The following is a 23974-nucleotide window of genomic DNA, read 5'->3' as shown; positions in this document are numbered from 1 at the left end:
GGACGGTGGTAAATGTGTAATTTGCAATGCTTCCAACCCCAAGAGAGCCTGAGATGCCGGGGTCCAAAGACCGCAGGCCCCAGCTGGGTCCAAGGTATAGTAGTACCTTGTACTGTGTGTAATTTATGAGTGACCAGTAATGGCGAATTGTCTGTCCCGGGTTAAATGTATGTTGCCAATTTATCCCAATCAAGGTGCAGATCGAGTTGCGTCCATTAAGAGTGCCATGGTCTGGAGACAAAACAGATGGAACACAACGCGAAAACGCACCATGCTTCGCGGAAAACCGAGGAGCATGACTTTTCACGTGCGGTCAGACCACGTGCTCTGGACCACTCGGGAAAACGATCGAATTGGTCAATTGTGGTCAGGTTTTGCTTGGGTTAAGGTCTGACTTGAGTATAGACGTCAGTTTAGTTCAGGTTTGGCTGGAGTTTGGGTGTTAGTTGAGTTAGGTGACAGGCCGTCACCAATCGTTTTATCAGCTCGTCAGAATAGGTTGTAGGTCAGGGATAATCTACTATTCAATTCTCCCTGGACTGATATTAAGAATTTAATAGTGCATCGAAATAGAAGTCCCATATAGCTAACTACAACAGAGCTAGATAGTGTAGAGAATAGATTTTACGCTGTAATAGAGCTAGATACTGTAGATAATAGAATTTATAGGTGCCACATTAAGTTCCTTTCCCCATTAGCATTTGTCGAAAAAGATTCACGTTTAGTTCCCCATATTTATAGTTTGAATTATTTCATCAGTTTAATCAACAGAGTCACGTTTAGTTCCCCAAATAGCATATTTCGACACTTCATATTTTACATAGTTTAGTTTTCAATTCCAATTCCACTGCGCAACAATGGCAGCAGAACGTGGTTTTCTGTTACATTTTCATTAGAACCATAGAAGGAATAAAACTCATTTGATATTTAGATGTCCGTGTGTTAAAACAAAAGGTAACAGCCAAATCGAGTTGTACCAAAGCTAGGAATAAGCTCATGACTTTGATAGAAAGTGATGATCAGCCATCACAGAAAAAGGTAAGGGATGGGGTAGATCAAGTGAATGAGCTTTTTGTGAAAGCAATAGATGTTATGTTGGAACTTTCAAAGGTTTACGTTAAACTGGAAGATCGTGAGAATGTTGAAAGGTTGGATCACGAACTTGATACGAACTCATTTTCCGTGTGATATTCTTGTCAAACTTTTAGTGTAACCCGATAGTGAAACGACAGTGTGATGCCGATTTGCTGTTCAAATTCGTGAAATAATAACGGGTGATACCACATGTACATGTATATGAAATGGTTTTTAATGATGAATGTTCATATTAAAAATGAATCAAATTTGTATTTATGTATTTATTTTTTATTTTTTTGATCTGCATATAAATTAATAAATGTTCCCGATGAACGGGTCAGGTTGTCTTGATACAATGGGGATACGATGTCTATTTACTTTACTTGGAAAGGTTATACAAGCGGCAAGACGGATAAGTGGCAAGACGGATAAGTAGCAACTTTTGTCATTGGAGTTTTTCTTATCCGGGTTTCACTGTAGTTTAGAAGAGGAAACAACAGAGTTCTTAAATCTGTAAAAAGATATTTACAAAACACATCGGGATATTTACAAAACAGATCGGAATATAGCAGATCAAGAAAAAGCTCTTTGTCCAGTAGGGGGTTACATAGGCTTTTCAAAGAGGGTGAGAAATCCCAAATTGTTCAGCAACAAAGTGGTGTATCTCGGCAACAATCTCATGCTGGGTAAAGGCAACAACCTGAGGTACCTGACCATAAACGTTTGATATCAGAAGGACTGCACTAAGGTGAAGAGGATAGCCTAGCACTGAATGTTAGTGAAACAAAACGCCCGGTTAAGTCTGATAACCAAGCCACTGGGAATGATGTGCGGAAACTGTTAAAGCGTGTTTCTCTGCCTTTATGACTTGCATTGATCAGTCCCCAGCAACACCTGAGTATAAGTTGTTGCAGTTACGCCAATATATGTCGGGGAAAGCCTTGAAATCAATTCAGTCATTAGGTCATAGCTCAGTAGCTTATGATGTTGCTCTGAAACGTCTTGATAGGAACTTTGGTGGGAAACGGCGACGGATTGCAATCCAAAATGAATATAGAAGGTGGGAAGCGGCGACGGATTGCAATCCAAAATGAGGAAATTAGTAATTTCCAGCCCATTCGAGAGGGTCATTTTGAGGATCTGGAGAAATTCGCTGATTATTTTGATGTTGCAGCTGCAAACCTCAGAGAATCAGATAGGGAAGAGCAGTTGGGAAATGGTCTCCTTTATGTCACTTTGTTAAAAAAGATGACTGAACCTATGGTGGCACAATATCAAAAGTGGGTGTTGAAAAAGGGACAGGCAGGAGTCAATAGAGACTCTCAGCGAATGGATAATGTTAGATGCAGAATTTCAGATGGCAAAGGGGGCACTACGTGGATTGAGTAATAATAATAATAATAATAATAATAATGAGAAGTCTTATAATGGTCTAATCTCCACGCAACAAAGCATGCTCAAGGCGCTAACACACTGATTATCATTACCCCGGATAACCCAAGCTGCCTGTAAGGCGTTAGAAGGTTATAGTCACATGACTTTACCCAACCGGGTACCCATGTTCTGCTGGGTGAACAGAGGCAATTTTGAACAAAATCACTTGCCTAAGGTGAGACCACATGCACCTGGTAAGAGATCAAACCTCGAACAGAAAATGTCTAGCACATTTGTCAGTGATGTTATAGTTTGTGGTGTATGTTCTGGAAAGCATGAGATTTGGAACTGCAAAGTAGATGGAATGTAGCCAAAAGACTGAGACTTTGCTTTCGTTGTCTTGGGGGCAATCATCTTGGTAACAGCTGTCGTCAAAATAGGTTATGTTATATATAAGGTTGTGCAAAGAGCCACAACAGATTATTACATAATACATAATCCAGACGGAATGAATGCATTGACAAATCTGCTCGGGACTACCAAGACAAAACAAAGGTGAATCCTAGGTGGTTGAACCAGTGGTTAAGTTGGGTCATGATGTAGAACATACAGAATCTCAAAAATATGATCAACCTGAAAGATCTCATGCAACAATGCCACCAATGTCCAATACGTTGATAGCCCTTCACACAGTTCCAGTGGTATTAAAGAATGGAACGAAGAGCATAACAGTAAACGCCTTGCTGGATGATACAAGCACGAAGTCGTACATCAATGCGGACATTGCAGCTGAGTTGGGTTTGCAGGGTGAACCACAAAAGATCTTTGTAAATGTTCTTAATGGTCACACTGAATCGTTTGATATAAAACCAGTAGAATTCAAGCTTGAAAGTATCAGTGGTGATCTGGGTATCCAGATGTCTGCAATGACAACTAGTGCTGCGACTGGTACTTTGCAGGTGATAGACTGGCGAAAGCATAGTAGTGTAGCAGGGCGTGGAGTCATCCCACAGATGACATCCTTACCTTGTGAGCTTGCTGACGGGGTTAACATCTTTGGTCATGTGGACAAGGCGTCCGACTTCGGATCAGAAGGTCCGTGGTTCGAACCCCAGCACGGGACTCGGAAATTTTATTGCCGCTACAGTAGCAAATGGGCACATTTGCAAAATATTCCATTCCCAAAAGTAGCAAAGCCTTGCATGGTAGATTTGCTTATCGGTGTTGATCAACTGGAATTGCACCAATTATATAGAGAAATTACTGGACATCCTGGTGATGCAGTTGCAAGACTTACTCCACTTAAATGGACCTGCATAGGTCGCTTGTCTCATTAAGGTATAGTCTGTTTGCATTGAAAACGTACCGATGAATTTCACTCTAAACAAGACCGCCTCCGTGGTGTAGTGGTTAGAGCGTCCGCCCGGAGAGCGGAAGGTCGCGGGTTCGATCCCCGACCGCATCATACCAAAAGACGTTAAAATATGGTACTTGTTGGTCTCTGTCTGGCGCTCGGCATTAATGGGTACAACAAGGACTGGTCGGCTCGGAGTCAGTATAATGTGTCTGAGTGGGGTATTCATGCTTCACTGCGGCATGGTATCTCAGTGGGCTAGCACTATAAAACCAGCTTAAGTCTGGGCTAGTACAAGCAGCCGCATATACACATACATACGCATGCACGTCGTCATATGAGCGAAATATTCTCAAGCACGAGGATAAACCCAATTTCACCTCACCACACCTCACTCTAAACAAAAAAGTAAATCGATTAAAGCGAAATTAAGATTGCGAATCCTCATAATTTTACCTTGCCAATTGAACATTCAAATCTCAGAATTTTATTCAACTTACGATAAAAGTTGTTTAACAAACGATCATGGTTTCAAATCGCTTTTATTGGTTTGTATTACAAGGGGGTAAGCACATTAGATGAAACACCGAGAACAAGTTGGGCTGGTCTAAGTTAACGCTCATCACGTACCGCACGTGCATGTGTTTCACTGTTCCACATGCTGCGCTTACCCCCTTGTAATACAAACCAATAATAGCGATTTGAAACTATGATCGTTTGTTAAACAACTTTAATCTTAAGTTGAATAAAATGTTCCCATGATGTTCAAGAGACTAATACCACGATAATTGGCAGGGCCAGCAAGGCTTCGTTTCTTATATATTGGAACAATTGAACTAGTTTTCCATTCGTCCGGGAATTTACCCGTCTCTAAAATGTTGTTAAACAATAATGTGAAGTAAGGCAACAAGGCGTCCGATACGGCTTTAATAGAATCCGAAGGTATCCCATCTAAGCCTGGAGATTTATTTGTTTTACGTTTATTAAGTGCACTTGTAATTTCATCCGACGTTAACTAACTGCCTAGAACGCCATCACAACGCCATCACAATCACAAGTTTCACATGTATGTATGTTATGGTTGGCTATAAACGATTTAACTTCATGGTTAAACTCAGAATTGTTGGATACAACAGGGCTGAGAAGATCCTTAAACTATCCACACCACGTGTCAGGCGAGATGCTGTTACCTTTTGTGATCCACAGTTGCCAAATGTTTTAACTAATTTCCAAAAATATCTGCAATCTTTATCACGAGCTGCCTTATATTAGTTCTCCTGAAAACATCTGTGTTTGGAACACTTTACAGTCTTTATCAAACCTTACACTCTCTCTCTCTCTCTCTCTCTCTCTCTCTCTCTCTCTCTCTCTCTCTCTCTCTCTCTCTCTCTCTCTCTCTCTCTCTCTCTCTCTCTCTCTCTCTCTCTCTCTCTCTCTCTCTCTCTCTCTCTGTGTGTGTGTGAGAGTGAGTGTGTGAGTGATTGTGCTACTTTTCCCATTAATATGTGTGTTTGAGGAAAAGTTGCCAGAGATTTATAAAAGACATCCTGCAGAAATGATACACTGTCTTTTAAGTTAGTATTGACAAGTTGCTTGAAGTCGTCAAAACTGTCTGTAAGTTAAATTCTAAAGGGCCGGTTGACTATCAACATCGAGGCTGTATATGTGTAAATTATGAATACAACGTTCCCGGCGCTGGGATATATCAGAAGAAACAATACAATAGTCGTCAACACTATTACCTTGTGTGCCAATAAACGTAAACTCACCAAGATAATCTCCTGGATAACGACCATTACCAAATGAATATTATGGTTACAACATACACTGAGTAATGGCTGTCCAACATTATTTAAGACTGTATCTTTCGACGAACGTGTAGAACTAAAGTTGTCAATGTTGTAGGTATCTTTGTCAACAGGTACATAGTGGTGTTGGGAATTGGTTAAAATCTCATAATTGATGATTGGTTTATTACAACTGATCAATCATCGAAAAAAATTAGTTAGCCTCATTAATGAAATTTGTTAATGCACATACAAATAAGGAAAAAATATGTAGTTCTTTTGGGGTGTTTTTGGCAAAATTCCACTTCTTTAAAGGATGACTAGTATATCAGGAACATAAATTTCTTGGACACTTTAAGATAAATTCAATCATGATTTGAAACGAGCTTGTAGTGCTTATGAAATTTAACAGACAAAACCAACCTTGTGAAAAATGTTGTTTATGAAAACAAGTGTTCCAGAATTGTTTGTATTCGATTATGAGAAAACATGATCGATTGCTTGGTCGTTTAGTCACTGCGACCAATCTTCGATTATTTCAATTAAATAAACCTACATTGTGGAAAACGAAATGACAATAAACACAAACGATCTTCTAGAATTTCAAGATTGGAAGTAACATTGGGTTTGTCAGGTTGTATGTACACAAAACCTGGTATAGCTTTAGTACCTACACATGGAACATCAGTCACTATACAGAACAAACTGTCCACCCATTCGGGGTATATTCTCCGGAAGTGAGCAGTAAGATCAGATCTTATATTAACTTAGATGCCACCACTATATCGACCTCGGGGCTTTGTTTTGTTTCTTACACACTGGTATGATGTATAGTTATCGAATATATGTTCAAAGTCTGTTTCGTTTTTTGCCCATGTTTCAATAAATGCACTTGCGTGTTATTTAGCAACAAAAGATGATCCTTCCTGGAATGAAGCAGTTAGTTTGTTGTAAGGTCCGTTTATATTCCAGCATGATATGATGAAATCTGTGGTTGTTGTTGTTGTTCCGATCTTGATGTGTCGAGGCCTCGGCCGGGATGCTAGGTCATGTTGTTCCGATCTTGATGTGTCGAGGCCTCTGCCGGGATGCTAGGTCTTGTTGTTCCGATCGAGGCCTCTGCCGGGATGCTAGGTCTTGTTGTTCCGATCTTGATGTGTCGAGGCCTCGGCCGGGATGCTAGGTCTTGTTGTTCCGATCTTGATGTGTCGAGGCCTCGGCCGGGATGCTAGGTCTTGTTGTTCCGATCTTGATGTGTCGAGGCCTCTGCCGGGATGCTAGGTCTTGTTGTTCCGATCTTGATGTGTCGAGGCCTCTGCCGGGATGCTAGGTCTTGTTGTTCCGATCTTGATGTGTCGAGGCCTCTGCCGGGATGCTAGGTCTTGTTGTTCCGATCTTGATGTGTCGAGGCCTCGGCCAGGATGCTAGGCCTCCGGGTGTCGATGCTAGGTCTTGTTGTTCCGATCTTGATGTGTCGAGGCCTCGGCCGGGATGCTAGGTCTTGTTGTTCCGATCTTGATGTGTCGAGGCCTCTGCCGGGATGCTAGGTCTTGTTGTTCCGATCTTGATGTGTCGAGGCCTCTGCCGGGATGCTAGGTCTTGTTGTTCCGATCTTGATGTGTCGAGGCCTCTGCCGGGATGCTAGGTCTTGTTGTTCCGATCTTGATGTGTCGAGGCCTCGGCCGGGATGCTAGGTCTTGTTGTTCCGATCTTGATGTGTCGAGGCCTCGGCCGGGATGCTAGGTCTTGTTGTTCCGATCTTGATGTGTCGAGGCCTCTGCCGGGATGCTAGGTCTTGTTGTTCCGATCTTGATGTGTCGAGGCCTCTGCCGGGATGATAGGTCTTGTTGTGAATATTCTCGTGAACTAATTAGTGAAGCAAAATGGTATTTTCACCACTGTTCCATTTTGCGTCATGACAAGAGTACGACAAAGGTTCGTGTGTTCGATGCCTCTGCTAAACATGAGGACCTCTCTCTAAATGATGCGATTACACGCAGGACCTTGGACTGCTAAAATGATCCTGCAAGAGATGTGGGTGGCGGGACGGGAGTGGGATGATGAGGTCTGGAGACACAGATTAGAGCAATGGCTGGGAGACTTGAGCGGTCTAGAAGCAGTGAAAGATGCCAGATGTCTACGCAGTCATAAAGATACGACATCTCTGACTTTGCACACCTTTGTTGATGCCTCGCAAATAGCATATGGAGCAGTTGTGTATGCAGTATCTACTTACCCAAATGGAGACAAATTGAGCAGGATAGTAGCAGCTAAAAGCAGAGTTGCGCCACTGAAAGCTGTCAGCTTATGGCAGCTATCCTAGGTCTGCGATTGATATTGAATAACAGAGAAGCACTTGATGTTGACATTACGCCGGCTTCTGGTCGGACAACATGAACGTGCTATGCTGGATTAGAAATAACAGCAGAATATTCAAACATTTCGTTGCCAACAGGGTGGAGACATACTCCTAGTGAAGCAAATCCTGCTGATTTGATTAGTCGAGGTGCCACAGGTCATCAGTTGGTTACTAGTTCTTTGTGGTTGTCAGGGCCTTCTTTCTTACTGAGAGATGAACTTAATACGCTTCAATCAGCAAGCTTTTTTACTGTGCCATGTGGCTCATGGCGACTGGAACCCTCTCGATTCTCCTCGTGGAGAAGACTCACACGAGTGAATGCATGGGTTTACAGGTTTCTGCACAACTGTCTAGCATCGAAAGATGATAAACTTGAAGAAGAATTATCACCAAATGAGATAAGTGACGCTGAATACCGAATCATCATGAATGTGCAGAAGGAATGTTTTCCGAAAGAATATTCATCATTGGCATCCAGAAAGCCATTACCGTCAGGGTGGAAAATCTCCAGCCTCCATCCTGAGCTAGATGACAATGGGCTCATGAGGTTGAAGGGACGCTTGGAATATACTGAATACTTACCGCAAAATACTAAATTTCCAATCATTTTGCAAAAAAAAAACCCAGCTGGGTTACGAATTTTTTATCAAGCATTATCATGATGAAGGTTAGCATATCGCTGGAACAAACCAAATATTAGCTTCACTTTCAACAAAGTACTTGATAATTTCTGGCAGAGAAGCCATTCGATCATGGGAGTTGAAATGTGCACGGTGGCTTTTGAATAAGGCAATGCCAGTTCAACTGATTATGGTGCCTTTGCCCAAGATGAGAATGGGAGGTTCACACAGACTGGAGTAGATTATGCTGGTCCATTCTTGACCGTTCAAGGTAGAAGTAAACAACGACCGAAGTGATACCTCTATCTGTTTACATGCTTGTCTACTAGAGTCGTACATTTGGAAATGGCCTATGGTTTGGATACGGACTCTTACATGGACGAAGAAGTCGAAAGGAATGGTGGACTAATGAACTATCTGAGTTGTGGAATGAAATGCGTAAAGCTGAGAAGCAGTGGTGTAAATGCAAAGATGTACAGAGGAGACTTTTTAAACATGTGTATAGCCAGAACGTAAATACTTCGACAGACGGGTAAAGAAAGCCAAGAGAGACTTTCAGTTTAAAACAATTCAAAACCTAGATAAACTACGTAAAAATAATTCGGGTAAATTTTGGAAAACAATTGGTAAGGTTGGAGTGGGGCACGAGAGAAAGTAACAGATTCCAATGCGTTTGGAAGACGGGTCTATCTGCACAGATAAGGAGACTGTTTAAACACCTGGAAATCAGCGTATTCTAACCTTTTAAATTGTAATGTTAGTGTGAACCTGATCGATCTCCCTATCCTGAGGGTGATCCGGATAGTGAATTGAACCAACCTATATCTATTGATGAGGAGAGGCAAGTATCGCTATCTGCAAAGGGAGGTAAATCACCTGGCCTAGACGAGATCCCAACAGAAGGACTGAAGAATGATAACACTTTGATGTTCTTACACAGACTTTTTAATCAGTGTTTTCTCTATGGCATAGTTCCATCAGTGTGGGCGAAGAGCGTCATAACACCCACACCCTAATCATCGACTGACGACCGCAGGGTTGAGGGCTTACAGAGGCATCAACCTTGCAAGTTCTTGTTACAAACTGTGGTATACTAAATAACAGACTCACTTCTTTTGCAGAAAATAATCAGCTTGCTAGTGAATCACAGAACGTGTTCAGAAAGGGTAGATCCACGCAAAACATGTATATAGTGTCACCTCCATTATAGAAACACCCAAAGGGATGAAGAAATCTACATATATGTGTCGCTTTTATTGGTTTTAGAAAGGCCTATGATTGCATAGATCGAAACGTGTTGTGGGAGAAACTCAAAAACAAAGGCATAAATGGCAGTAAGCTGAAATCTCTTTTATCCTTGTATAGAAATGTGCAGTGCTGTATCCCACTTAACGGTCTTCTGACACCCTTTTTCGATGTTACATGCGGTTTGAAACAAGGCTGTTTTCTCTCGCCACTCCTGTTTAACCTGTATATTGATGATTTGTTACGCACAATAGACGCTCTCAATATAGGTGTATCTATAGATAATAATACAGTGGGAATTCTGGCATATGCGGATGATATCATTTTGTTGGCTGAGAATGAAGAAGATCTTAATATCCTACTCGACTGCTTGCACAGCTGGTGTGTTTCAAACAGAATGACTGTTAATATAGTGCAAAATCTAAATTAATTCACTTTAGATCACAGACTGTACCAAAAACAAGTATCATAGTTATGTGTGGAGAGAGTGTTTTAGAAACTGTTGAGAGTTACAGTTACTTAGGTTTGCTTCTCACAGAATATTTAGATTACGCAAGGATGGCCAAATCTACAGCTAATTCGGACAGTTGGGCGCTTGGCCTTTTGATATCTAAATACAAATTGCTTGGTGGAATTGAATATGCTACGTTCACAAATTGTATGATACAATGGTTTGGTCCATCCTGGACTATGGCTCATGTATATGGGGTTCTTATAATATGTCTTGTATCAATGCTGTCCAAAATCGTGCTATGCGTTTCTTCCTAGGGCTTAAAAAGTATGCCCCAAATCAGGCTGTCAATGGTGAAATGGCATGGATACCCCCCAGTTGTACGCCAGTGGGGAAGTACTGTAAGATTTTATAAACGTTTATGTACCCTGCATTTTAGTCGTATTACCAAAGAAATATTTTTATGGAGTGATCGATGGGGCGATCCGCCGTAAGCGTAATTTAAACTTCCGCATACATACTATAAGTTGTCGGAATTGGGACTAGCCCATTTTATCCCTGTGAATAACTGTTTTGATATACATTTTATTTCGTCAGAAGTACGAGCTGTGTTGTATCAAAAGCATGTCACACAGTGGAGAGAAAGTATTTTACAGCCACAAGGTCCGTCCCGAAAGGGAGGTAATAAGCTGAGATTGTATTCTACTTTTCAAACATGTTTTACTCCAGCATTTTATGTCTGTCATAGCATCCCACGAGCACATAAGAAATGCATTAGCAAACTTATGTGGCACAGCACCAATCAATATTGAACTGGGCAGATATGCCAATATTCCCCTACAAGAGAGACAATGTTTTAATTGTGTGAATGTAATTGAGGATGAATGCCACGTTTTACTTGATTGTCCAGTGTACAGTGTCGAGCGAAAGAATCTTATTGATAATTGTCTTAGAATTTGTCCGGAATTTATGAATATAAGCAATACCAAAAGACGTTAAAATATGGTACTTGTTGGTCCCTGCCTGGCGCTCGGCATTATTGGGTACAACAAGGACTGGTCGGCTCGGAGTCAGTATAATGTGTCTGAGTGGGGTATTCATGCTTCACTGTGGTATGGTATCTCAGTGGGCTAGCACTATAAAACCAGCTTCAGTCTGGGCTAGTACAAGCAGCTGCACATACACATGCATGCACGCCGTCTTCACTGTGCATATGAGCGAAATATCTCTCTCACTCTCTCTCTCTCTCTCTCTCAATCTCTCTCTCTCTCTCTCTCTCTCTCTCTCTCTCTCTCTCTCTCTCTCTCTCTCTCTCTCTCTCTCTCTCTCTCTCTCTCAATCAAACGGTGGAGAAGAGTTCAAGAGTTGGTGCCTCACTTTTGGTGCCGGTGGAGGAGGGAATGGTTACCAAGTCTCAACACTAGACGAAAGTGGTATTCTCCTAAAAAAGATCAACAAGTTGGAGATGGTGTTTTACTTATATCTCCCGATGCGCCCCGAGGAAACTGGCAGCTTGGTAGAATATTGAACATCTATCCAGGGAGAGAGGGCCACGTTCGTTTGCTTGATGTTAGGACTAAAGAGTTATACTGAAAAGACCAGCAAACAAAGAATGGACATCATCGAGTGGAAGAAATGTCTTTGATTAGCTATTAGACAAACTGGTTTTAGTCTATGATTGACACAGGTCAATCATGGAGGGGGTTGTGGTCTTGAGACAAAAATGTTGGAACAGATCGCGTAAACGCACCATGCTTCGCGGCAAACCGAGGAGCATGACTTTAAACGTGCGGTCAGACCGTTATATAGTCTCCCTGCTTGGGTTTAATAGGGTCTGACTTGAGTTTAGACGTCAGGTTAGTTCAGGTTTGGCTGGACTTTGGGTGTTACTTGAGTTAGGTGACAGGTCGTCACGAATCGTTTTATTAGCTCGTCAGAATAGGATGTAGACAGACTGATATAAAGAATTTAATAGTGCATCGAAAGTCCCATATAGCTAGCTGCAACAGAGCTAGATACTGTAGATAATAGACTTTACGCTGTAATAGAGCTAGATACTGTAGATAATAGACTTTACGCTGTAATAGAGCTAGATACTGTAGATAATAGAATTTAAAAGTGTCACATTAAGTTACTTGGATTATTTCATCTGATCAACAGTCACGTTTAGTTCCCCAAATAGCATGTTTCGACACTTCATATTTTACTTAGTTTAGTTTTCAGTTCCACTGCGCAACATGCCATGATCCTAAGACAGTGGGTTCGAACAACACATTCGCTTAAATTTCACAGTCATACTCCACGGAGAGAAATGAGATATTTAAAAAAAATGCTTTATCGACTGACTATACTCTTTTTCAAATATCTCTTTAATGGAAACTGCATGCGATTCTAGTCACAAGAAACGGCATACTACTAATAAACATATGAAAATAATATAGATATTCAGGTAAGTATTCCAATCAATATTTTTCTTTCATAGTTTATTTGCCGCTTTTCGTCCGATAGAATGAACATGTGCGAAGAAATCTACGCAAGGGAGGGCACTCTCTTTCTCGATCTTCACGCGGGAATTCAAGCGAGGTCAAGGGTTACAGTACATGCCAAGTAAAAAATGGCTGCCGATTTGGCACAATTCGATTTATTACTTCAGTCTCTTTTGAGCCCTGATAACAACACAAGAACACAATCAGAGGTATGTATTTTGAAGATTGTTTATGTGTCTTCCAATTAAATATCTTCAGAGCTGCCCCAAATAAGAGATCGCGGCACCAGACGCTGGGTGGTGTGAGCCTCTGTCTCATCGATCCTTCTCCATGTGACTCCAGCCTTCTGCCATGTGGTCATAATAAAGCCAGACACACGTGTGCATGTAGGAGAGAGCTTTGACTCTCAGAAGTTCATCTTTGACTATCACCGTGTGTACTTTTTGTTCCAAATACTCAAATAGTTTTAGATTATGAACTTATGACGTAAAAAGGCCGAACTCGTGGAGCAACTTGTGTTTTGCTTACTAATTGGTGTTGTGGATATTTTTATGTGGTTGTGAATTATACAACTGGTCTCACATGTTAGTGTAAAAGTAGAATATTGTTTACTTGGGACAGTTAATAGCAAGAATAAAACCAACCCCATGGATTTTATTGTCAGATTTATGTGTGAAAAAGGGAGAAAATATATTCTGTATGAGCCAAGGAGTGCAGCTGTATGTGTCATCACTTAGTAGTTTGAAATCCTTCCAAGTGCATCTGCAGAGTTAGACATTGAAGACACATGTGAGCAAAAGTTGAACGGGAAGTTGTATTATTATATTTAAGTGTTATCATCTCATCACAAACTTCAGACATGAATTTCCTTGTATATCACAGTTATTATGCTGCAATGATCAACATGTTTTCCAAGTTGAAAACAGTGAAACAAAATTCCCATCTCAAGAGAACTTAATTATAACGATAGAGAATTACATGATCCCTTTGGTTTAAGTCAGTGCTTGAGCTGATACAAAACTTGCCCGACTTGGCATCACTGTTTTCAAGACTAATCAGTAGTGTTTGGAGTTGAAACTGAAAGCCGTTCTCACCAGCTGTTACTGACTCGTCATAAACCATAGTTAAGCTATCATAGCCTCAGTTTACTGCCTACCCTCTTGGTAGTGTACTGCCTACCCTGTCTACCCTTCCTTGCTGTCTTCTAATGAGGAGCTCACATGCTCAATCAAATCCTTAAAAATCAGTAGGCAATTTTTTAACCGTGTGGAATTCTTCAAAATGGATCTATATTTTCCCATTTATTTTGGCCTGTTTGGTGTTTTTACATAACTTGTCGGTGGTCCAGTGACTGAGTGTCTGTGTTGAGTGCGGAGGGTCAGTATTTCAGTCCGCTCGCCACATAATTCTCACAGGCATTACCAGCCCTGGCCTGGTTGTAAGAGGATTAGACAATGACTGGTCAGCTCACACATATTGTAATCACATGGTAATGTGTCAGAGTAGGGTATTTTGAACAATAGCAGGTATCTTAAGGGGCTTGAATTTTGTAACCAGTGTAAGTACACTCGAGCACAGAGCCATTTAACAACACTAGAGTTGTACTGATACTGCTAGTGTGCGTTTGGATATGTATCCCAGAATGAAAACTTGTGACATGACAATCACTTCCAAACTCTTTTAAAAAAAATAACACCAAAGGGTTATCACCAATGCCCATCACTAATTAACTCTTCAAAAACTAACTGATCAACTAACAAGTTAACATTAAAGTGTAAGGTTTACTGTTCATAACTTGAAAAGACTTGAATTGAAAGCTTTGGGAAGAAAAGTTATTCATCCATGTGGGTAATATGTTGGCATTCTGGAACACAAAGTATCATCTTGTGTAGTCTCCACGGCTGATTTTTTTTCGTTGATGAGATATGCATTTGTTTTAATATTTCAGAGATTGGAGATGGGATATTGAAGGTCAGAAACATATTGACTGTACATGCTAAATGACACTATGAACACTGTGTCAAAAGTGGGAGTGTACTAGGCCAAAGATAGCTTTCAGCATCATTTTCAATAAAAATTAGTGTTACTAAATGGAGTCTTAATAGCTGAGCTCATTAGACTGCACAGAATTACTGTAGACTATAGGACAGATGCCTCAAGTCGAAGACTGTGAATTATTTACAGTAAACAGAAATACTATAGAATCTGCTCAAGCTTGTTGTTGAACAGTTTTATGGTGTATTGTGTAGTGAGACTTCATGTTAGGATATTGTACTGTAATGCTGTAATGTTACTATGCTGACATATGCATGCCTGTCGTAGCATGTTGCCATAATCTTGAAGGAGACGTTAAACCCCTTTTCATCTCAACGTGGTTGATACTACAGGGGATAACCGTTATCAGAGTTTTGAAAACATTATTTTTCATTTCAGCAAGCATATGAGGGTATTCCAATCCAAAGTCGTCTGGAATTCCTGATCCGCACTGTACGAAACACAGACACGTCCATTGAGGTGAGCTTATCACAGTCATTGAATATGCTCAAGTTTACATAAAGTCACTCTCTAAAAAAAACTCATGTTGAAAGTGTGTATTTCTGTATTCTGTAAATGTATTTTATTATTCAGTGGCCAATTATGTGTTTCAGTGTTGATATTAATTAAGAAAGTAATGAATTGTAGTAATGATCATGTTGAAAGGCTGGAGAGCTGCTTCAAAACAGTCAGAAGAACCAGGCATCTTATGCTTGCCACAGAACTAAATGTAGCTGGTTTCGAGTGGGATTGTCCTACTTTCTCTGTGACTTTTACTTACGATCTTTCCTCATGTCTGTTGTGCTTGGCCAAGTCTTGATTATATGCAGACAGACGTTATCTAGCTACAATGTTGCTAGCATGAAACATTTCACTTACTTGAGGATCTTCATTGACACCATTCCACAAAACTAAACGGTGCTGGCACATGATCCTGTACACAGGTCACATCAGACAAAGTTAGGTATCGTTGGTCACAAAGTAATTGGGTGAGAGATTGCTTGCAGAGATCTGGCTTTCTAGTAGTTGATGTTTTTAGCCAAAGAACCTGGATTCGGCCTGGTTCTAGTGAGGGATAAACTAACAGGTGCTGTAGCCAGTGACCACACATTGTTGCTTACCCTGCGGGATCTTGGTGAATCATGTGTGAACACTTTTCCAGATAAGGAGCTTGGCAAATGTTCTGCTACGACGCTTGTTCACGTCCAATTTTGAAGAGTTTTGGCCTCAAGTGAGTGAAGAGCTTAAAAATGCTGTCAAGAAGGAAATGCTGCTGGCTGTCCAAGAAGAGTTGACTCCCCCTGTCAGGAAAAAGGTCTGCGATGCCCTGGCTGAACTGGCTAGGAATATGATAGGTGAGAAAACTTTGAAATGTCAACAGAAATTTTTCATGGTGCCCACCTTCCTTTTCGTAGATATATGCAGTTGTCAAAACTGAAGAATGAAATAGATAGCCCTAATGACTCAAGATTGCGAGAGCTGAGTTGACCCCCTTCAAAATATTTTTTTTGAGGTTTCTGCATTGATACCTTTTTAGAATCAAACTTCTGGGAAAATAGACCACCAATTTTATTTTAGTGAAATCTGAAACTGACTAGTAACTTCAAGGGCTAGCTAGCTTGCTGACCAGACCTGAAATTCTTTGAGTTTTTTTCACACAGTGTTGACCCATGTTCAGTATTTCCGTAAGGTGCTGATGTTCTGTTTTAGATGAGGAAAACAACATGCTGTGGCCTGACTTCCTCAAGTTTCTGTTTGAGTGCGCCAACTCACAGGACCCGGGCTTGAGAGAGAGCGCTCTCCATATATTCACGTATGTTGTGTCATTTACATGTATAGTAGATACACTCTCAGGTCTCTTGGTGTAGTCAGATCAGGCACTCAAACCAGGGTTCTCACCATATTATTTAAGTAATAAAAAAATAAGAACCGTAAGTTATTCTGGTCATTCAAATAAAGGTTTCAGATCAAAATGACAACTCCTGATGGCCATGTCTTTCCAGTTATTTATATTCGCAGTAACACAGTCCGTAATTGTTCCTTTGACCATGTGGTTCAATATTCTGTAAGATTTCCAGCAAATTTTGATCAGGCTTTGTTTTAGAATTTAGCTCACCATGACAATCTTCCATGTCAGTGTCCAACTGTTCATTAGTACTCATAAGAAATCTTGTATTTAAATGAGTATCCTTTGAAGATTCTGTATGGGTCTTTATGTAACAAGATGACTTGACATGTATGATTATATATTGCAACAAAGGTTATGGTTGCAGTTTTCTTATATTTCCACTTCAGTGTGGTGCCAGGAGTGTTTGGGAACCAGCAGACTCACTACATTGAGGTGATCAAGCAGATGCTGGGACAGAGTCTCCTGGACCGGGAACACACTCAGGTATGTACATTCATGTAATGTAGGGCACTCTTAGAAAGTAACTCTGGCATTGGGTAAAAGTTAAAACATCATCAGTTGTGATACAAATGTTACTTCAAGTGATTGCTTTTTTATTTGTTACACTAGCAAACACTGATTAGATGTGAAAATATTTTCATTTGTTGTGCCATAATTGACACGGGCACACACTTGATAGTATCAGACAGTGTTATCTCTTTTGGTATAGAGTTACTTCCCTTCCACTTTTTGATAAGCAGAATGGCTTGGCACTGTCTCGTTTCCTACAACAATTTGTACATGCATTGCCCTTCTGAGCTGTTAAAATTACAAGAAGCACAAAATAGACACAGGCTCTTTTCCTTTCATCTGTAAGTAGTGAACAAGATGTTTTACTTAACATCCTGTGTTTATTGACAGGTTCGGTTTGAAGCAGTGAAGGCAACTACAGCGTTCCTCAATGCCAATGACAAGGAGCAGGGCTTGTTGAACCACTTCCGGGACCTGTTGCCTGGTGTCGTGCAGGTACATACAGTTTCTTCTTTGAGTGGCATTTTAGAAGCTGGGAAGTACAAAACTACCCCCCTTTTCATTTGTACATCTCTGGCTTCTATGCCTTCCCCCATTGTCTACCCACTGGCTTCATCACCTCTGAACCCCCCCTGTTGTGTTAATTACCTTGTTATCTTTGTTACACTCAGTATATATACTTTGCCACCAATGTATGTTACATTCCTGCTTGACAACGGTACAAGAATCTGTATCGAAATGTCGCACTCTCGTAATAAAGAAGTTGTTATCCATAAAGTTTATCAATTAGGTACATACAGCTCAAACAACTGTAGGGAGGAAAGAAATGGGGTCCTTGTCAGAGCCTTAGATTGTGTGGGAAACACTTATGTGTCCAGCTTGATGCTGCAACAGAAAACAAAGATCCCATGCAAGATCCCTGCAAGGGTGTTCTAGTTATCTGTCTACAGGGTGTTGTGCTGTAAGCTTGTCATCTGTCTACAGGGTGTTGTGCTGTAAGCTTGTCATCTGTCTACAGGGTGTTGTACTATGAACTCTTTATCCTTTTGGGGCAGTGGTTAGGCTAATGGTTACAGTGTTGGCTCGTCACGCCGAAGACCTGGGTTCGATTTCCCACATAGGTACAATGTGTGAAGCCCATTTCTGGTGTCCCCTGCCATGATACTGCTGGAATATTGCTAAAAGCGGCGTAAACCCATACTCAGTCATCCATTATCTGTCTACAGTGTTCTGTTTACAGGTCATTGTGATGTTCTCATGTTGTGTCTACAGGGTGTTGTGGAGAGTGTGAACCAACAGGAGGATGATGCGCTACTCAAATGTATGATCGAACTGGCAGAGAACGTCCCAAAGTACCTGCGTCCCCAGCTGGAGAGCATCATTCCTTTGTGTCTAAAGGTCAGTCATTTCAAGGATGTCACTTATCAATTTACTCAATTTGCGCTGACTTCTTGCACCCGTGAAGATCTGGGTTAGAACTGGTCTTCAGCAACCCATGCTTGTCATAAGAGGCGACTAACAGGATCGAGTGATCAGCCTTGCCGACTTGGTTGACACATGTCATCATATCCCAGTTTTGTACATCGATGCTGATGCTGTTGATCACTGGATTGTCTGGTGGAGACTTGATTATTTAGACCGTTTGCCGTATAGCTGTAAAATTGCTGTGTGCGGCATAAAACTGAACTCAATCACTCGCCGACTCGTTGCCTGAAATTCTTATGTTTCACTGGAGAAGACCTTAATTACAAAGTTGTTTTGAAAGGACTGAAATTTCAAGTAGGTAATGCGTTTGACACAATTTGTGTTTGCAGATATTATTTTTCATGTTAATGATTTTTACTGTGATAGCGAATTTGTTCTGAAGTAGCATTTGTTTAGAGTACCCTCCACATGCAAACAATCGTGAACAAAGCCTTAGAGAAAAAAGATGAGGCAAGTTGATTCAGTAAGAAATACTCAATGTGTGTTGATTGTTTTGTTTGCAGGTTGTATCAGATGCCAATTTACCAGACTCATGGCGCCAGCTTGGCCTGGAGGTCATCACCACTCTCTCAGAAACGGCGCCAGCCATGGTCAGGAAGTTCAGCAAATTTATTCCTCTACTGGGTGAGCAGCATACCTTATGTTACCAGATTTGTGTCCTCACTGTTTCCAGATGTGAATAATACTGTCATCAGGAGATAATCCTTATTGATAGAAATGTTCATCAATTCTATACACTTTAGTTATTTTCCTTGCTCTTCAGATATTGTCGATGTTTGTTGGCACTTTTTCCTTTAAGAGAAATTCTGTATGACCACACATCATGAACTTTATATTAATTAATTTTTGTTCCATTTCTAGTGCCCCAGGTGCTTGCTCTGATGGTTGACCTGGAGAATGACCCTGATTGGTCAGTTCAAGACAAGGATGAAGATGAGGATGAAGCTGACAGGTCAGGCCTGATACTTGATTTACTCACTTCACTTGCAAGATGAGTGCCCCAAGCAGAACTCCGACAGTGATACAAATACACTGAACACTGAACTAATGTAGAAAATATTATTCAGGTCTGTAATACTGATCGATATGTGTTAGCCTCGGGAGTTGAAAATGTGAAGTCATCCTTCTACTTTTGCTTGATGAGAATGAAATGATTACATAGATGGAGTAACTAATGCTGTCTGGCATCATTTATAACACTAGTCCATTAATCCGACAAACATACACAGGGCTCCAGATAAGGGCCGTATCGACGTATGTACGGATAAAAAATATGCACGATACGATAGGAAATAATTTTTGAAAACGTAGCAGATATGCACCACAACAATGGTGTACGAATCATTTACAGACGTATTTATATGAAAAAGTATTGTTTTATTGTTTATTGACCTGTTTACACAAGAGCAGCAATGTTGTGGTGCATATACCAAACGAAACACAAGAATACTGATTACTAATTTCCATTCAGTACTCTAAATGTACTCTTTAAGTTTTTCCAGTACTCCTATATTGAAAAAATAAGGAGTACGTACTCCTGATGTTGAAAAATTATCTGGAGCCCTGGGATACAATTACCAGAACATTGCCATAAGATCTTCACGCAAAGTGAAATTTGCTGATTAAAGACTGCAACCCTACTTACTATACACTAACCGTAAACTGATTTTATGCACTGAGATGTATTCATGCTTCTCACATGCATTAACCTGTATTCTCTAATGAGAACCAAATATTGACATGAAACTTCCAGTTGCTTTAGGGGCAGTGGGGTACCCTAGGGGTTAGAGCATTCACTCGTCATGCCGAAGACCCAGGTTCGATTCCCCATATGGGTACAATGTGTGAAGCCCATTTCTGGTGTCCCCTGCCATGATAATGCTGGAATATTGCCAAAACAGAAATTAAACACGCTCGCTCACTCCAGTTGTTTACTGTTTCCAGAGCAGAACACAGGTGTAGTTCAGCCCCATTTACACTTTGTCACTGCTTTCATTGTCAGTGATGATACATCATAGAGCCTTTATTGTCTGAATATATTGATGCTTAATGATAGGACTGAGACATGAAAGCATGATATTTAATGTCAACATGGAATGCAAATTTCTGTGATCTGGTTATCAACAGTCCAACAATTATTGACAGGTTGTTTAGATGAAACCTGTTTATTTTTAGTTATATATCATGACTCCGCGCGAGAGAGGTTCCCCCACCCATCCAACATTACTTAAGTGACACTGACCTTTGACAAATATACACACATGACTTTAAGTTGAAGTGAAACAAAGGCAGGAGATTGTATCACCAGAACCAATGTCCAATATCTTGCCATGTTTGTTTTTCATTCATTGCTGATGGTCTGCTGTAATTCTTGTGGTTTGTTTCAGCAATGCTATTGCTGGTGAAAGTGCTCTGGACAGACTGGCATGTGCCCTGGGAGGGGAAGACAATGCTGCCACACATTGTCACAAACATCTCACAGATGATGGCTCATGGTGAGTGATTGACAATGACGAGAAGAAACTCGTAAACCTCACTTGAAGTTACTCTCTTCTTTTTGCGAAAGGTCCCTGTCAGGTTTGGTGACCTTGACCTTCATTTCATGGTCACAAGGGGACGTTAATTTTTTACCCTCATCAGCGAGATATCTCAAGAACCGTTCACTGTTTCATAAGTTTCAAGGTCACAGCAACACTTTGAAGATTTCAGCATGTTAACCTGCATGTTAAGTTTGTCAGCGAGATATATCAAGAACCATTCTCAGGATTTTCTTCATATTTGACACCAAGCTTTATATAGGGAAGGTGCAGGGCCCATTTGAGTATGTAGACATTCGCGTAATTTTCAAGGTCACAGCGACACTTTGAAGATTTCAGCATGTTAAGATTGTCAGCAAGATCTCAAGAACGGTTCACTGGATTTTCTTCATAGACTTTCAAGACATCTCTTGCTGCAGGGGATTATGTCACCTTAGTGACAACTGCTTCTTCTAATCATAGCCATAGGGCCCTTAGAAGAATTCGGAATGTGTCCCTTTGAATTCTCGTGTTTGATGTGGAAAGATTATTAACATTAGAAATAATGAGGTCAAATGAGTTGCATATCGCCCCTATACTTTGGAGTAATTAGATTTATGCTTTGCAGAGGACTGGCGCTACCGTCATGCAGCACTGATGGCGATATCTGCATGTGCCGAGGGCTGTCATTTACAGATGGAGACGATGTTGGGGAACATCATGGATGCTGTCATGCCGCAAACAAAGGACCCTGTATGTAATCAGATGATATAATTGGCCCTGTGTTGAAGATGCCTTAATTTGCTGTTCAGAGTTATATCCATTGTGTGTACCAGGAACCTATCTTGGTTTTATGAAAGTGGTAAACATCTGAGACTTCATCTCTTTGGGCTTTTTGCCCTCATTTAGCTGACATGCATTGATATAACTGGAATAATGTTCAAAAACTCTGTTAACCCTGACACGCTCATTCAAATTAAAGTAACTCTTCCTATGATATCTTCCAAACAGACAGTTGTTGTATAGCTAGAATATTGTGTCGTACAACCACAAACATCATTTCATCTTTGTTTCAGCATCCTAGGGTGAGGTACGCTGCGTGTAATGCCATTGGTCAGTTGTGTACAGACTTTGGCCCAACCTTTCAGAAAAAGTTCCACCAGCGGGTAAGAATATGTACCTGTTTCAAACATTTTTGTTTTATCAAGTATTTTTGACAAGTATTTAATGTAATATAACTATATAAAGTTTCACAAGAATGATTTAGTTGTCCCATCATCACTGCAGCATTAAACAATATTCACTCTAAGATGTAGTTTTATCTTCATCAAAGATAATGAGAATGATTGACAAATGATCGTGAGATATCGTTGTTTTGCAGATAGTATCAGAGTTGCTCCAGATCATGGACGATGAGGCCAACCCTCGTGTGCAGGCTCACGGTGCTGCTGCCCTCGTGAACTTCAGCGAAGATTGTCCTAAGCATATACTTGTCACGTACCTTGATGTCATCGTTAATAAGCTGGAACAGGTTCTCAACAGCAAGCTGAAAGAAGTGAGTGAGATTGGTTTGATAGTCACTGTGCACCCAGTGAAAAATAAACTTCTGTCCATGTTCAGAGATCGAACAAATTTGAGAAATTTTGTTTGGAACATGTATTTACTACTACTGGAGATAGATGTTGGAATATGTTGTTTTGATGAATATTGTTGAGAGTTACTTTTTTCTATATGCCAAGGAATGTGTGTTCACTTTGTTAAGTAACAAAAAATAAATGTGTTGACCTGTAGGTAGCAAGTAGACACTTCAGCCAAGGCTGTGTAAATGTTTGAAGAAAGCATTTGTACATGGAGTCAACATGGCTGTGCATTTGTTTCAGCTGTTGGAGAAGGGTACGAAGCTTGTACTAGAACAAGTTGTCACAACACTAGCATCTGTGGCTGACACTGCGGAGGAGAAGTTCCTACAGTATTATGATAGGTGAGAAGATCAGTGTTCAGTCAACTTGACTCACCCTATATTTTATTATCTGAATGGGGCGGTGGGGTAGCCTAATGGTTAAAGCGTTGGCTCGTCACGCCGAAGACCCGCGTTCGAATCCCCACATGGGTATAATGTGTGAAGCCCATTTCTGGTGTCCCTCGCCGTGATGTTGCTGGAATATTGCCAAAACTGAAATTAAACTTGCTCGCTCACTCCAGTTGTTTACTGTTTCCAGAGCAGAACACTGGTGTAGTTCAGCCCCATTTACACTTTGTCACTGCTTTCATTGTCAGTGATGATACATCATAGAGCCTTTATTGTCTGAATATATTGATGCTTAATGATAGGACTGAGACATGAAAGCATGATATTTAATGTCAACATTGAATGCAAATTTCTGAGAGACAGGTGTCTGTTTTAGATATCACCTAATGCATTTCTCAGGGAAAATACTACTACTGAGAGCTGTGTATATTCACTGTATTATTATTGCCTTGGCCTTCAGCCCTCTATCGTTCATGGGAGGCATGGCCGTTTGCTCAGTCAACCTTCAACCATAGTAAAACTTCATAAAAAACACTCCATGTCTGGGAAAAACATTCTAACAGAATATTTGCTAATTTCTTCAGGTTTATGCCGTGTTTGAAGTATATCGTTCAGAACGCCACGACAACGGAGTTGCGGTTACTACGAGGGAAAACCATTGAGTGTATCAGTCTTATAGGGTTGGCTGTTGGAAGGGAGAGGGTGAGTGGTTTATCAAGAACTGACTTTGTTGGTTGA

At 40.7% G+C, this 23974-nt stretch overlaps 1 protein-coding gene across 1 annotated transcript in view; it reads left to right on the top strand.

The window, feature by feature from the left end:
- The first annotated feature begins 12834 nt into the window (after positions 1–12834).
- Positions 12835–23974, top strand: part of LOC124277323 (importin-5-like) — a 42884-nt gene continuing 31744 nt past the window's right edge. The window contains 16 exon segments of the mRNA XM_046712980.1: positions 12835–12962; positions 15187–15267; positions 15950–16142; positions 16498–16600; positions 17083–17179; positions 17597–17701; positions 18479–18604; positions 19195–19315; positions 19553–19643; positions 21079–21130; positions 21132–21186; positions 21836–21960; positions 22284–22373; positions 22589–22762; positions 23088–23188; positions 23821–23938. Coding sequence (XP_046568936.1) covers positions 12882–12962; positions 15187–15267; positions 15950–16142; positions 16498–16600; positions 17083–17179; positions 17597–17701; positions 18479–18604; positions 19195–19315; positions 19553–19643; positions 21079–21130; positions 21132–21186; positions 21836–21960; positions 22284–22373; positions 22589–22762; positions 23088–23188; positions 23821–23938 — 1713 coding nt within the window. The 5' untranslated portion in view covers positions 12835–12881.

The sequence above is a fragment of the Haliotis rubra genome, unplaced genomic scaffold (genome assembly GCF_003918875.1).
Source record: "Haliotis rubra isolate DU_JTF1 unplaced genomic scaffold, ASM391887v1 Scf22, whole genome shotgun sequence".
NCBI classification, from domain to species: domain Eukaryota; kingdom Metazoa; phylum Mollusca; class Gastropoda; order Lepetellida; family Haliotidae; genus Haliotis; species Haliotis rubra.
Note: the sequence above shows the minus strand (reverse complement) of the source record. Positions and strands in the feature narration are given on the sequence as shown.